Source organism: Natator depressus, chromosome 11 (genome assembly GCF_965152275.1).
Source record: "Natator depressus isolate rNatDep1 chromosome 11, rNatDep2.hap1, whole genome shotgun sequence".
In the NCBI taxonomy this organism is placed as follows: domain Eukaryota; kingdom Metazoa; phylum Chordata; order Testudines; family Cheloniidae; genus Natator; species Natator depressus.
In genome coordinates, this window is record NC_134244.1 from 47,298,596 (window position 1) to 47,313,511 (window position 14,916).

General features: G+C 37.8%; 1 protein-coding gene across 4 annotated transcripts in view; it reads right to left on the minus strand.

Moving 5' to 3' along the window:
* The window catches only part of NCKAP1 (NCK associated protein 1), a 112,761-nt gene that overhangs the window by 54,492 nt on the left and 43,353 nt on the right, over positions 1 to 14,916 (minus strand). For all 4 annotated transcript variants that reach the window (XM_074967730.1, XM_074967729.1, XM_074967728.1 and 1 more), the window contains 7 exons: positions 13,952 to 14,089; positions 12,863 to 12,911; positions 10,734 to 10,890; positions 9,013 to 9,069; positions 3,802 to 3,898; positions 3,522 to 3,628; positions 882 to 1,014 (listed from right to left, as the gene is read on the minus strand). In XM_074967730.1, the coding sequence (XP_074823831.1) occupies positions 882 to 1,014; positions 3,522 to 3,628; positions 3,802 to 3,898; positions 9,013 to 9,069; positions 10,734 to 10,890; positions 12,863 to 12,911; positions 13,952 to 14,089 (738 nt within the window). The remainder of the gene's footprint in view (positions 1 to 881; positions 1,015 to 3,521; positions 3,629 to 3,801; positions 3,899 to 9,012; positions 9,070 to 10,733; positions 10,891 to 12,862; positions 12,912 to 13,951; positions 14,090 to 14,916) is intronic.

Here is a 14,916-nt window from a genome sequence, read left to right on the forward strand (position 1 = left end):
CTAGTGAAGACAGGGACTTTACTTGGGAGATGATGTGCGCAGGTGCTAGGATATCAGATGTGGAGAAACCGTCAACCTAACGGGCTGAGCACTATCATATGCAGTAGGGATGAGAAAGATCTCTCTCATATAGTAAGTCATTATCAGCATCTTGGAACACACATTTCTCCTCAGATTGGCCAGGCTTCTTATCTATGAAACCATGCAAGGTGTATGTAAAAGTCCTTCCCTATGAAATAGCAAAGGTATCCATGGATATCAATGTACATCTCCATGGTACAGGGGCTGTCTCTTGTGTAAAAAAACAGTAACTTAGTAGGTAGAGGTATTGCAAAGAGGTCCATATATTGAAGGTAGCCCCAACCACCCCTCTGAGATGGGGAGGAATCAGTGAACTTTGTGAGCATGTTCTCCTTTGCGGTCAGAAATTTCTTTTGAGACATTTGCAGTTCCATTTGTGTAGTCTAGATCCATTTGTGTAGTCTAGATCCTGTCCGTTCCTTTTTCACACTGATAGAAGCAGGAATGTACCATGCACTGGTGAGGTGGTTCAATAGTTTTACAACTCTGAAGCTACAGGAGTTCTTGCCAGTCACTTGTTGAAAGAACACAGCCAGGAGTCTTAATCTATTTTAGTTTGTACCTTTAGGTGAATATAGATTTTTCACCAAAAGCTCAATCTCTATAGCACAAAGCAGAACCATGAACTATTTGGTTTGTTTTATTTTGCAAAAGTTATTATTTAAGCAGCACAAATGCAGCGAAGTTTTATACAAAGTGAGATGCATTTCTAGATGCCACATCAGACACAATAGCTAAACAAGCTCTTTGGCAAATGTGCAGATGTGTTTATAAAAACAAATGAACAAACAGCCCCTCACCTGCACAAGTTCATTTAAGACCACAGCATCAAAACCTGAGAGATACTGCACATAATATCTCTGCATCACTGGTCCATATTTTCGCACATGAGCTCTGAGCTCTTCCATGTAGAATATCAGTTCAGCTATGTGCCTTAGGAAGCAAAAAAAAGGAAAAGTTTACAAATATAAAAACATACCCCTCTTGAAAGAGGTCAAGATAGAGCCCTTTCCACTAGAAACACTTGTTTACAAAGGATTTAGAACAGTATATTGGCTTTAAGCTTTCACTGTTTTCTTTTAAAAAAAACATTTACTAGAGTCTTTCAGTGAGAAGAGAAAAAAACACAAGGCTCTGGCCCCAAAGGAACGCTTTTAGATCCAACTCTATTCTCTAAAGAAATCCTCCCTCTCACCACTAGCACCCCAATTGAAATGTCTGTATCATCTACTAATCAAATTGATTAATTCTGTGAAATACAACTTAAATAATAATTATAATGGTGAGGCTTTCTTACTGGAAGTTCTACCTACTAAAATATAAATCAGTTTACAAAACAAGATCAAAGTTTCTTTATCTGCTGGATGCTCACTAGTCTGGAAACAGGCTATGCCTAGCAGTACCCACAATGAGTGATACTATACAAAGAACTAGGGAGCAGCACTATCTTAGGGCCTGTCTACACTTGAAACACTACATCAGCACAGTTGCAGCGCTGCAGATGCACTGCTGGAGCACTTCAGTGTAGAGACTCATTACAGCAATGGGAGGGGTTCTCTGATGAGCGTAGTTAATTCACCTCCCCAAAAGGCAGTAGGTAAGTCAATGGGAAAATTCTTCTGTCAACCTAGCACTGTCTACCCTGGGGAAATTAGATCATCTTATCCGACACTCAATGTCCCCCAAGCGATGGACCTGGGTAGACCTAATTTTTTAGCCTTAGACCTGGCCTTAGACTACGGCTCCCAGCATTGTCTGAAAACCATACCTCTTAATGTGCTAAACATCCACTTAATTTCAAATGAAGCTGTGAACTGATTGCCAGGTAGTTACTTGATAGATTTAATCCAGAGATTTTCTGTTCTACCCACAAGTTAGTGATTTTTCTGGTGGCAGTGATTTTACCTAGGTTATGGCACATGGGAATAAGATAAACACAACATATGTTAACGGTAATTTTTCTGGTTCTAGGAGAACTACTGTCCAGCCTGTAAATAAATGATGGTAGGGATTATCTAACAGCCACCTTATTGAGGGAGCATTAGGAAACTCTCCACACTCCTGTCCAAGGAAACAATCACTATGAACGGTTACCTAAAAAAAGTAAATGGACACAAAGATTTGAGAAAAGGAACGTGAGCCCATGCAGCACTGTATTTAATCTCCATCCAAGAACTACCCAGCAAGGGATTTATGACAGGTTCTCCACTCCCCTCAGACCTGCATAGTGAAGGGTGACACACACAGTGGACAACATTCACAGAAGGGCCTCCGATGGCTCCTCAAACACTGAGCGCAAAGGGTTTTTGCATACCACAGATGGCACAGGGTTAAGTTGTACACACTAGGGTAATTTCTCCTAGGTAAGGTAATAAGTTTAAGGTGAATATCCTTCTTGGTATTAGTATTGAAGAGATGTGACAGCCAATATTGTTAGGAGTTTTCTTTTCATAAACCAAGCCTTTACATGTAGTTTTTCTAGTATTCCACAGACTCAGCATATAAGATTTGTTGAAGGAAAAATATTAGGATTAACAGCTAATGGGTGCCAGCATGGTGTTATTAGGATCAGATTTTATCTAGTTTTCTCTCTCTCAAAACCTATGGAACCAAGTGAATGGGATGTATCAGCTGACTCTCCCCAGTGGATGGAGAACAGATCACTGGTTGAATCACAGGGTTTCCTATTCTAATTGTAAAGCACAGAAAGCTCGATCTTCACTGTTGTGAAGAGATTCATGGTTAGCTTGCTCTACTGATAGCAAACCTTCAAGGAACTTTCCAGTCAGTTTTTACTCTCATGGGAGAAGAGATTCACAGAGATTAGCTAGTCCACTTGAAGACAGAGAAGTTCCTGGATTGGCTACTTAAGAGAGCTGGCGCTGTTCCCCCGAAGTCCATCAGAATCATTTCTTTATTCAGGTCTCCTGCTGCCACCTTGCTTGTTTATGTATGGCACTTTGTACAACTGGATTAGGGCTATCTGATTTAACACTAGTCACTTGAACTTCTCCATAGGATTGGGGTATTAGTAATTTTACAATGCAAGATAAATTTAGAACTAATTTCTATCTATATAATTTTCTGTTACATTGCTTCAACAAAAAGTATAAGCAGCTGGTTTACACAAACCAAGGCTAGTCAAAATTTTTCCATCTGAACTGCTTCCAAGATCAATTGGGGTTTTGACTAAATTTTTAATGAAAAGTGTCAGCTGTCTCCACCAAGTTTTAAGTTTTCATCAAAAAGTTCCAGTTTTTGGCTAAAATTTCAGGGTTTAGTATTTCAATGAAAAGTTGAAATTTCCACTTTTCTGAACAGCCCTAATTCACACATACACCCACAATGATTCCTGCACAGATCATCTTACATTCAAATATATTTTCCCTGTTAATTCTGCATAAAGATTTAAAGTACCACACTAAATATTGTTAACCTACTTATCTATGAAGTCATCTGCACTCTTTTTAGGCATGTTATCTGCATGACGAAGAAGCCAAATAATTTCATCACGAGCAAAGGATAATGCCATAAATACAAAAAGTGCCTGGAAAAGGAAAAATATCAATTAGTTCCTAAAACAAACAACTTATATGTATAGATTTTACCTTTTTTAAAGTAGAATTTTTTCCAAGACATATTAAAAATTAGCTCATCGTAAGAAGTTTGGAAGAAAATGTAATAGGCTACATACCCATCAAATATAACTACTGCAATTACCTTGGGACCTAACAGGCCTGGCTGATCGGACAGGACAGTAGCTAGTTCTTTCAGTGCAGACCGTAAAAACTTGCGTCTTTCTCTATGCATTGATCCACTGTATTAAAAAAACAAAGATTGAAATTCATTAATCATCAATATCTACTCTGAGTCACTATAAAAATGGGTTGGGGGAAGAGTTTTATTTTTAAATTAAATGTTTTGGTCTTAATATTTACAGTTCATATTTCACCAACTTCAAAGAAAATTCAGTAATTGAAAGAACAAGGGTCAGACTAAAAATGTCACCTCCATTACTAATACTTTAAATCACTAAGAAGTTTAATAATCTATCCTTCACAACTCACTTTTCAATTTGTATTTCACTCAGGTTTCTAGCCAGTTACTTTGAGTTTTCACACATTAGCATAACAATGCTATATCGTGGAGATTTCAAAAAATGCCGGGGGAATGCGTAAATTAAAAAAATTGTCCCTTGGAAATTTGAACATTTATTTTGTTAAATAAACCTAAATTTGGGGCATAAACTACCTGGTTTCCTTGATGATGTATTATTTATAAAGCCTTACATCCCCACTGAATTTTGTCCTTAACGGAAAAGTAGCAGGAAATTATTTTCAGGTATTTTATGTCTTAAAATGGAAAAAAAAAAAAAAAAAAAAAAAAAAGTTGAGTTTTTAGAAGTCTAATTTGCCTTTAAAAGCCAAACCTGTAGATGGCTATTAGGGTAACCAGTGTACGGGTCTTAAGTATGATATGCTCCCATGTATCTGAATGCCATGGGGAACATTGAATTTTTGGCTAACCCAGGGTTCAGATAAATGGAAGTGTTATTTTGAGGTAGATTTTAGCTGCAGACTGGGAGGCAGAAAAGGTCAAAGCACAGCTAGGAGTGGAAGGCTCAAAGAATCATTCGGGGCTCTGCTTCACTCAATTGGCTTCTGTTGTTGCCCTTCTAGGCTATGAGACAATGGCAGCACTCTGTCCTTCCCCCCCCCCCCCCATGTACCCCACCTGCTCTGTGACTGTCTGGGTCCTCAGGCTGCCTCTGACCATCTGTGGCTGGACATGGACCCACAGAGACCCCCATCCGCTCTGTTCTTAGGAGGGGTGTCCCTGGTTGTTTTGGTAGGGTTTCATGGAGCATTCCTCAAAGAGAGGAGGAGGGTATAAAATAAGACCTATACATTATCTCTTCTCCTCTGTCTACTCACAGCAGCAAGACTGTTTCAAAAACAAAGAACCATCATTGAACTAGGGGGGAGTGGTCCTCATTGGAAGGCTTTCCAGTTAGTATGGACTGCTGAAAGTTTGGGGTGAGAAAAATTCTTTTGCTTTCAAATATTATTTAGATTAGTAACGTTTAGGAAATAGCCTGTGTGTTTTATCTTTTGTAACCAATTCTGACTTTTATTCCTTTACTACTTCTCACTTAAAATCTTTCTCTAGTTAATAAACTTCTTTTATTCGTTTATCTAAACCAGTATGTTTTGATTTAAGAGTTTGGAGAATCTCTTCTCAGGTTAAAAAGGCTGGTGCATATTCACTCCCTTTGATGAAATGATGGACTTTTAATGAGCTTACTCTGTTCGGGGGTAAAGGGGTCCTGAGCAGTGCAAGACGCACATTCCTGGTGTGCAAGGCTGGGGCATTTGCGGGTGTTGCCTTGTTCTTGACTAGGTAGGAGAACATCGATGCAACTCTGCTAGGAGTGACTTTCCATGCTAATGGCTGTGTGTGAGCAGAGCCTGGAGAGGCTGCTCGTCACTAGCAGAGCAGTGTAGAAGGCACCCGGGGCTACAGAGTAAAGGGGACAGTGGTTCAACAGTCCAGATTATACCCTGGGGAATATCACAGCAGTACCAGGGCAACTGCCTTACAGAAGTCTAAGTATATTACAGAAACACTATTACCTTATCAACCAAACTTGAAATCTCTTTAAAAAAAATCAACTAGTTAGTTTGACAGGATATATTTTCCTTATGTCCAAGCTGATTGGCATTTATTATATTACCCTCTTAATTTTTTATTAATCAGGTCCTGTATCAACCACTCCATTATCTTGCTTGGGATCAATGTCAGGCTGACAATTACAGAGGTCATCCTGTTTACTCTTTTTAAATATTGACACAACATTGCTTTCTTCTAGTCTTCTGAAACATCCCCAGTTCTCCAAGGCTTAATGAAAATCAACATTAACGGTCCAGTGAACTTCTCAGTCAGCTTTTTAAAAAAAAGCTCTTGGATGCAAGTTGCCTAGAGCTGATGCTACTTTAGTAGCTGTTGTTTAACCTTCTCCTAAGATACTAGTGAAATGGAAAGAGTTATTATGAGACTACCTCATCTTCCCCACCCCACAAATACAGGACAGAAATATTTAATATTTGTGTTTTTTGTAGCATTAGTAATAATTTTACCATTTCTATCTGGTAATGGACTAATACTATTGCTAGGATTATTTTTGTTCCTAATATACTTTAACTACTTTTTGTCCTTAACTCTACTGGCCACAGACTGCTCCTTGTTCATAAGAATGGCCATACTGGGTCAGACCAAAGGTCCATCAAGCCCAGTATCCTGTCCTCTGACAGTTGCCAATGGCAGGTGACCCAAAGGGAAAGAACAGACAGGTTTTCATCAAGTGATCCATGCCCTGTCACCCAATCCCAGCTTCTGGCAAACAGAGGCTAGGGACACCATTCCTGCCAATCCTGGCTAATAGCCATTGACGGACCTATCTTCCATGAACCTATCTAGCTCCCTTTTGAACCCCGCCATAGTATTGGCCTTCACAACACCCTCTGGCAAGGAGTTCCAGAGGTTGACAGTGCGTTCCATGAAAAAATACTTTCTTGTGTTTGTTTTAAACCTGCTACCTATTAATTTCATTTGGTGGCCCCTTGTTCTTATATTGCGAGAAGGAGTAAATAACACTTCCTTATTTACTTTCTCCATACCACTCATGATTTTATAGACCTCTATCATATCCCACCTTAGTCACCTCTTTTCTAAGCTGAAAAGTCCCAGTTTTACTAATCTCTCCTCATACGGAAGCCATTCTATACCCCTAATAATTTTGGTTGCCCTTTTCTGAACCTTTTCCAATTCCAATATACCTTTTTAGAGATGGTATGCCACATCTGCATGCTGTATTCAAGGTGTGAGCGTACCATGGATTTATATAGAGGCAATATGATATTTTCTGTCTTATTATCTATCCCTTTCTTGATGATTCCCAACATTCTGTTCGCTTTTTTGACTGCCACTGCACATTGAGTGGATGATTTCAGAGAACTATAATTGCTTTGCTTCTCTTATCAGTTTTCTACAGTTCCTACCTTCTGATTTATATTCATTACTATCAACTTCACCTTTCTTCCGTGTGTGTGTGTGTGTGTGTGTGTGTGTCTCTCTCTCTCTCTCACACACACACACACACACACGTACGTTTGTTTTATAGCTGCCTTCATTTCTGCTCTAAACCACATTTTTTAACCAATATGGCTTTCCTCCTGAATTCTGGCTTTTTGGGTATCTACGAAAGTGTTCTTAAAAATACCTAATTCCTTCAGGCAGAGCTATGCAGTGCAAACAGGTTGGGGTGCACTGGAGAGTTGGGGGATGAAGGATGATTGGGATGCCAGAAGGTTATGATGCACTAGCTGACTGGGAGGCTGGGGTGCACTGGCACCCAGGTGGGGAGCAGAGGGTTGAGGTGCACTTGGGGTGCAAAAGGAGTGCACTAGCAGAGCTGTTGAGTGCAGGAAGGTAGGGGTGCAATGACAGTTGGAGGGTGCAGGAAGATTGGGGTACCCTGGCCAAGCTAGGGGGTGCTGTACCTGTCTCCAGACACCCCCGCCCCTTTCACCTCCACTACCATCCATCCACATTTATTTGCCTCCCCATATGACCTCAACACCCCCCTTCCTATATTCCCCCACACCCCATCCCCCAACACCTCTCCTTTCTCAGAAAGCATTCACATATAACATTTTCCCCCAAATACTTTGCTTATATTCTCCCAAAACAAAACTGCCATCCACAACTCAAATTACAGTAACTCCAAGGCAAATCCTTTTGTTTTAGGTGGGGGCTTGTGATTAATTTATCTTTAGATGTGTTAACTAAAGGGTGACTTCACAGCAACCAAGAGGTCCGTGATGCTTTTGGGACGAGAGGGAGGGAGGGGAGCTGCAACTCTGGAACCCAAATTTGAATCAATAATGAGATCATGAGCCACCATGAGGCATATCAAATTTCACAGCAATCTGAGTAGCCATTTGGATTTTAGAGCACTTACAAAAGTGTAGTTTAAAACACATAAAATCGTGGGAATGGAAACCGTCTAGCTATTTTTTGGTATTGATGTATGTGTATTGCAAAAAAAATATACATTTTCTTAAATACAGTTTTCCATTTGGATCCCTCAAATATAGAATGGGTGTCATGCACTACCTTGGGTAAAACATTACAGATTGAGACTATTTTGACTCACATCACATCTCTAGCACGAGACAAAAAATAAATAAATAAAATAAATAAATAAAAATTTAAATGGCTAATATTTTCCAGGGATTATATCTTCAGAACTCCTGGCTCAAATGACTCCAAATTTGGATCACAAACTTTACCTTGCACCTCCTGAAATGCACCAAATTTCAAAGAAATCCAACTAAACATGTCAGTTTTAAAAGACTTAGAAAGGTCCATCTCCGAACACGGTCATGACGCAACCTTAACTGTAGTGGTGCTCCTGTGCCACTGTTAAGTGTTTACACAGTTACAACTATTCAAAAATTAAAGTTTCACATTCCATGTGAAACTTGATGAAATAGTGAATACAAAGATATTTTGATCTGATTTAATATGAAGGTGAAAAACTCAATTCCCATAACCGATTTTGAATTTAGGAAAACTTCATGCACAAAAATGTCAATTCAAAGACTTTGTTCAAGTAAGGGGTTGGGTTTGTTTGTTTTTAAACAGCAGTAAACAAGAACATACCTCTCTCAAGCAGGAAAAAGAAAACAAAGCTAAGAACAATAAGCTTAGTATGACAAGGATAGCTCAGTATAAAGTTCCATTTAAATGCACTCATGATATAAAAAAAATCCAGTTAACATTGTTGTTGGTTTTAAGCTTTTTACAAAACTAAGCAGTACTCAGATCTGAAAAATCACAGTATGCTGTGGTTTTATACAAGATACTTACGCATGTGATACAGCAGCTTCTTTGCACTCTCTTATGTCATTAATCCGTTTGTTGTAGCTGCAAGAAAAACGGTAGTGAAATGTCAACAAGTATTGGTAACAGCCTTAGCAATAGCTAGGGCCCTATACTTTCTGTAGTTCCACAGAAAAGGGAATTTGCCTTTAGCAAACAGCCCATGTTGCCCAAGGACTACCTTGCTCTGGTTAATGAGATGAGCCACTGGACAGTAACAGGAAACACCCATCCTTGATCGAGATCTCAGTTTTCTGTGTTTTTATATATTTTATACGTATTTTTTAGCCTTATTTGACAGACCTTTAAAAATCATTCAAATGTATTGTGATGCTTCCTTCCTCATCGTGAAATACTGAATTTCAATATTTTAGTAGGCTGATATTGCAAAACCTGTTGCAGACAGTTGTAGCTTGCAAATAACTAAGATTCCTCATCCTCTATACCTTCCCCCCACACCACCAGAATCCATCCAGTTTATCAGCATGGATAGGGCACAGTGATCATGACCCTCTGACACCTTTTGAAAACCCACAGAATACAGTTACATTAACTCTTGCTGCTTGACAGATCAGCTGCCAAATCATGTCTGAACTGACATGAAATAAAGAAGGCAATACTCAGAATAAGAATCCTTCTGTTCACGCACTGAGAAGAAGCAGTCTATGGTTTAAGCAAAGGCTATAGCTATGGCTATACTACAGAGCTTACAGCAGCACCAATGCTATTGCAGACACTTCTAACGAGAGAGAGATCGCCTGTTCACTTAATTACTCCTATGAGCAGCAGTAGCTACATCGGCGGCAGCTTTCCCACCACCGACATAATACTGTCTACACCAGCACCTAGGTCAGTGTAATGTAGGTCGCTAATGGGGTGGCATATTCACACTTCTGAGCAACAAAGCTTATACCAACCTGAGCTATAATGTGTACATAGCCTAAATGTTGTAAATACTGAAAATCTGCATGCAGAACTTTCATCTAACAGGTAGATGCATAATTTTCTAATCAACTGTTCAAGCACTGGTACATTTAAACAAAATCCCTGGAACACACTATGCAATTTTGATCCAGCCCTCTAGAGATGTATGTACAAGGACTAAAAGCATTCCAAAAACAAGTGCTCAATTTAGGAACTAAAGCCCAGTTTGGGATGGGGGGGGGCTTGTTTTGTTTTTGCATTTCTAGTATCTCTGAAAGATGAGTACCTATGGCAAAAAACTTAACAAATTATCAAATAATATATAAAAAAAATGTGTGTGTGTGTGTATATAAAATATGTTTTCAGTAAGTGCCAATTTTTTATATAAAATCTCTACATTTCATTGTATTTTCAGTACTACTTAACATGATCTTAAGATACATGTAACATTCTAAACAGTGAGGGATTAGAAAAATACATTCAGAAAAAAAGGAAAATGTTTCTATTTCAGACCTTCCAACCATGGAACATCTCACCTTTGCAAAACTGTCATGAAAACTTACAAGCTCCGGACATAAAAACTGTTAATCTTTTTCCATAATGGTGATAATGAAACAGCCATGAGAATTTATCCTCCTACTTCCCCTCCATAGTCTAAACTATTAATCAAAGCTGTTATATAATTCTCATACTGACAGACAAATTGTTATTCTAGCCCTGTGCTAACTCCATTATCAGCAATGAAGACAGTTTGCTAACACAATACATTCATGAAAATACCATACCCTCTTATGTTCACAAACAAGTCTTCTGCAGCTTTGTGAATATGGAAAACTTCATCTCGAAATAGAGACAGGCAAGAACTGCTTTGAAGAGCGAGTTTCCAAAGGTTCAAAGCTGTAACATCACTATTCAGGATTCCATGGCACAAAATAAACCCAACTTCAAAAGAAAATTCAAGATGGATGTAAAATATCACAGAGCAAAAATACAAAGACAACAACATGAGAACCTGAACTACTGAATGGACTACTGTGGCCAACTGCCAAACCAATAGTTTTTAATATATTGATTTCATGTATAGGTTTCAGAGTAGTAGCCGTGTTAGTCTGTATCCGCAAAGAGAACAGGAGTACTTGTGGCATCTTAGAGACTAACAAATTTATTTGAGCATAAGCTTTCACGGGCTACAGCCCACTTCATCGGCTGCACGGAATGCAACATATAGTAAGAAGATTGTATATATACATATACATACAGAGAACATGAAAAGGTGGAGGAAAAGGCTAATTAATTAAGATGAGCAATTTTCAGCAGGAGAAAAAAATGAGCTCATTTTTTCTCCTGCTGATAATAGCTCATCTTAATTGATTAGCCTCTTACTCCACCTTTTCGTGTCCTCTGTGTGTATGTGTATGTATACCTATCTATCTATATCTATCTATCTTCTTACTAAGGTGCGACAAGTACTCCTGTTCTGATTTTACGTATAGTTGTATATGTGACACGGTCTACCCAGGTGTCAGCTCAGGACTGGGCTGCAGGCTAATTCACAGATATGCTGAAAGAAATCAAAGGAGGAGTGTCAAAAGGTATTGTAGGGTAATCAGGTCAATTAACTTGTGTAAATAGTTTAGTTCAAAAGAAATGTTAATGGTATTGTCTTCACTTATCTATAAACTGTTGATTTCTATTGTATTACATTATGTATACTCATGTAACTAATTAACCCTAGATCAAAAGTGTATATTAGTGTTAAGATGAAAATGTACTAAACTAATGAAGGATTGTTGTTTGCTATTACTAACATTTCCATTTATGTATAACCCTGTAACTAAAATTACTCCTCAAAGAAACCTTGTGAAATGTTAATGAAGGACTTAATGGCTGTAACAGAAAATGCTAATTTCAAGGCAAGGAGCCAGGCAGTGAGTAGAAACACCTGTCAGAGTGTTATCTGAGGAAAGAAAATACAAATACTGATTCAGAGGGATGATTCTTCATCTCTGGACTGCTTGGATTCCAACAGAGTAGAATATCTGGACAAGAAGAGATCCCCAGAGTTATTCTGGGTAACCCTGAAAGACTTTTGGAAAACTAGCAGATTACTACATCTCCGATATCATTTTGGATTTACAAACTTTGTCTCACCTGTTAATGTATTTTGCCTGCTTTAAACTATCAATAACTCATTTCTTTTCTTAGCTAATAAATCTTGAATTAGTTTACTAGAGAACTGGCTGCCAGCATTGTCTTTGATGTGACATCCAGAGTACCAAACTGATCTGGGGTAAGCGATTGATCCTCTGGGATTGGAGTAACCTAATGTGATGTGATTTGTGGTTTATGTGACCATTATTCACTAAATCCAGTTTGTCTGGGTGGCAAGATGGGTAGGGGCGCTTATGGGGACTGTCTGTGTCTCCATGGTAAGACTGATATAGTGCTCAAGGAGTTCACATTTGTTACTGGTTTGGTGAAATCTAATTATAGAGTATACCACCAGTTTGGGGTGTCGGCCCTGTTTTCTGACAGTCTGACCTGAAATTGGCACTCTCAGTTGTGAGCCACTCTAGATAGCATAACAGTATACACACCTTATTTTCTAGTATAGCAACGAATGACCAAAATGTCATTGGTATGAATTAGTTAAAGGCACTGCTTAAATTATCACTAATAAAAATAACTCAAAAACAAATGTACAGTCACAAAATCTAATATATGCTATAAACTAATTTTTAAAAAAACATACAAAAGCATGATATACTGTTACTGTATAAATGAAAGGATCTATAGGGTCTAGTCAAGCCACATTCTACAGAATATAATTGCTTTAGTACAGCATTCTGAAAACAGGAACTTGATAGGAGTAAAACAACTTAAAAAAAGCACACTTTCTTAAAGTTGTACTTACAAATAATCCATTTTTCCATTGCATCTAGAGAGAGGTATTCACATGGCATCTATTGGAAAGAATAATTTGTAATAAACTAATAATACATAGTAAAAAGAAAATTTCTAATGAATACATTTTTACAGAATATAGCTTTTTACACAAAAACAACAACTTAATAAGGTTTGCCCTCACAAAGCTTGTCAGGATATATTACCCTAATATCAAGAACAAAGAAGATTGCTTATGTTTACTAAATTGCTTTTAACTTAGCTGATGCTTAAGCATCAATAAAGTCTTACATATTTTACAGAGACTGAACTCTTTTCAGGTACAAAAAAGCATACTGAGTTTAAAATCAGTTTCTAATTCCTGGTAAGTGTGACACACACTTATGTCTCAAGTCTCTTGAGCAAAATGATAAACAATTGTCAGTTTTTTTATAACCTCAAAAAAAACCCAACCCCACATTACAATTTAGGAAATTAAATTTCCAGCGCACAAGGTAACGTGGAAAATTAAACAAACCAATGCAGAACCTTTTATAAGGATATCTAACTAATATTTCTTAGTTAAGATTTTCAAAAGTGACTAGTAACTTTGGGTGACTATTTCTGAGTGCCCAACTTGACACCTAGAAGGGGGCTGATTTTTTTACAAAGTGCTAAATGTGCACCACAAAACGGAGGCATCCGAAGTCACAGCTCACTTTTGAAAAAATCTTGAGTCTGATGTTCCGTCTGTTTCCCCATCAACACCCTAGACACGATATAAAAATTCTATCCCCTGCCCTCCCCACCCAATAAAATGCACAATATTTTCCTTCAGAGAAAAATTACCAAGAACTGGGGATAGAGGTAATGTTAAGACAAAGGATGTCTTACAATTAAATAGGTAATTAATTCCATTCTGCACTGCAGGTGTAAATACTCAAGTGTAACCAAAGTGATTATTAGCTCAAAAATGGCCTAGAAAAGCTAAATTCTAGACAGCGAATTAAACAGTTTAATCCAATAATATGTAATCCTATATTAAATATATATACAATTAAATTATTTCACAGAAAAACTCATTTAATACTACTGTATTACTCAAGGTAAAATGTCATACTGTGTCCGACTGTGCAGGATTAAGCATTGTACTCGGGGCACTGATGAGGCTCAATAGTTGTGCATTCCTCCACTGGTCAGCTGACAGATTTCTTCGGGGATAGACCATCTGGAGTGAAATTAGAGCATCTGAAAGGGACTAGGAAGTAAGAAAAACAATATTTAGTTAGAAGAACTCTGCAAGACCAAATGCTTTGTTTAATTTAGCAAATATCTAAGATATGTACTTCATTGTATGTCTTCTTGTACAGTAATAATATCTAGATATTGTTAGAAACTATTCTACTTTATTAGCACAATATTCTCTTTTAATAGCAACCAGCCAAATACTTGCTATTTTCAGCAGCTTGAACAGCTAATGACAATGGCAACCACCATGAAATAGTTGCTATTTTGAGCAGCTTGAACAGCTAATGTCTGATGCTGGCTTTCAAGCCTGGATGTAACCTTGCATAAAAACTAACTAATCACTAACCACTTGGTATTTTACATTTATTCTTGCAATAATCACAATTGTCTACTAAAATATTTGAGGCTAAACACTACACTAAACCCTAAAGCCAGTTTCTGCTCACATAGAAGAAACGAGGTACTGTTTTTTTAATAATGGAAAACTAGAAAACTGTTTTAAAAATACAAGGAATTAGGGTAGATGACATTAAAATAAAATGAAAAGACAAGGGCAGAGGATTTTTATTTTACATACATGAGTGAACAAAAATAAAATTGGATTTATCAAGTTTTTCATTAGTTCACCTAAGCAGCCAGTTACTCTGGTCCTGCCAGCCAATTCTCCCCTATAGATTAAGCTCACTTTTTCCATCTCATCTAAAAATTAACTATAAATTCTATAGGGCTGGGTCTTACTGTGTAGATGTATGAAGGCAGCACACTGGAGTACTGAACCTGAATGGGGCCTCTAGGCTACCATACTACAAATGAACAGTAAGTTGTATATCTGTTACA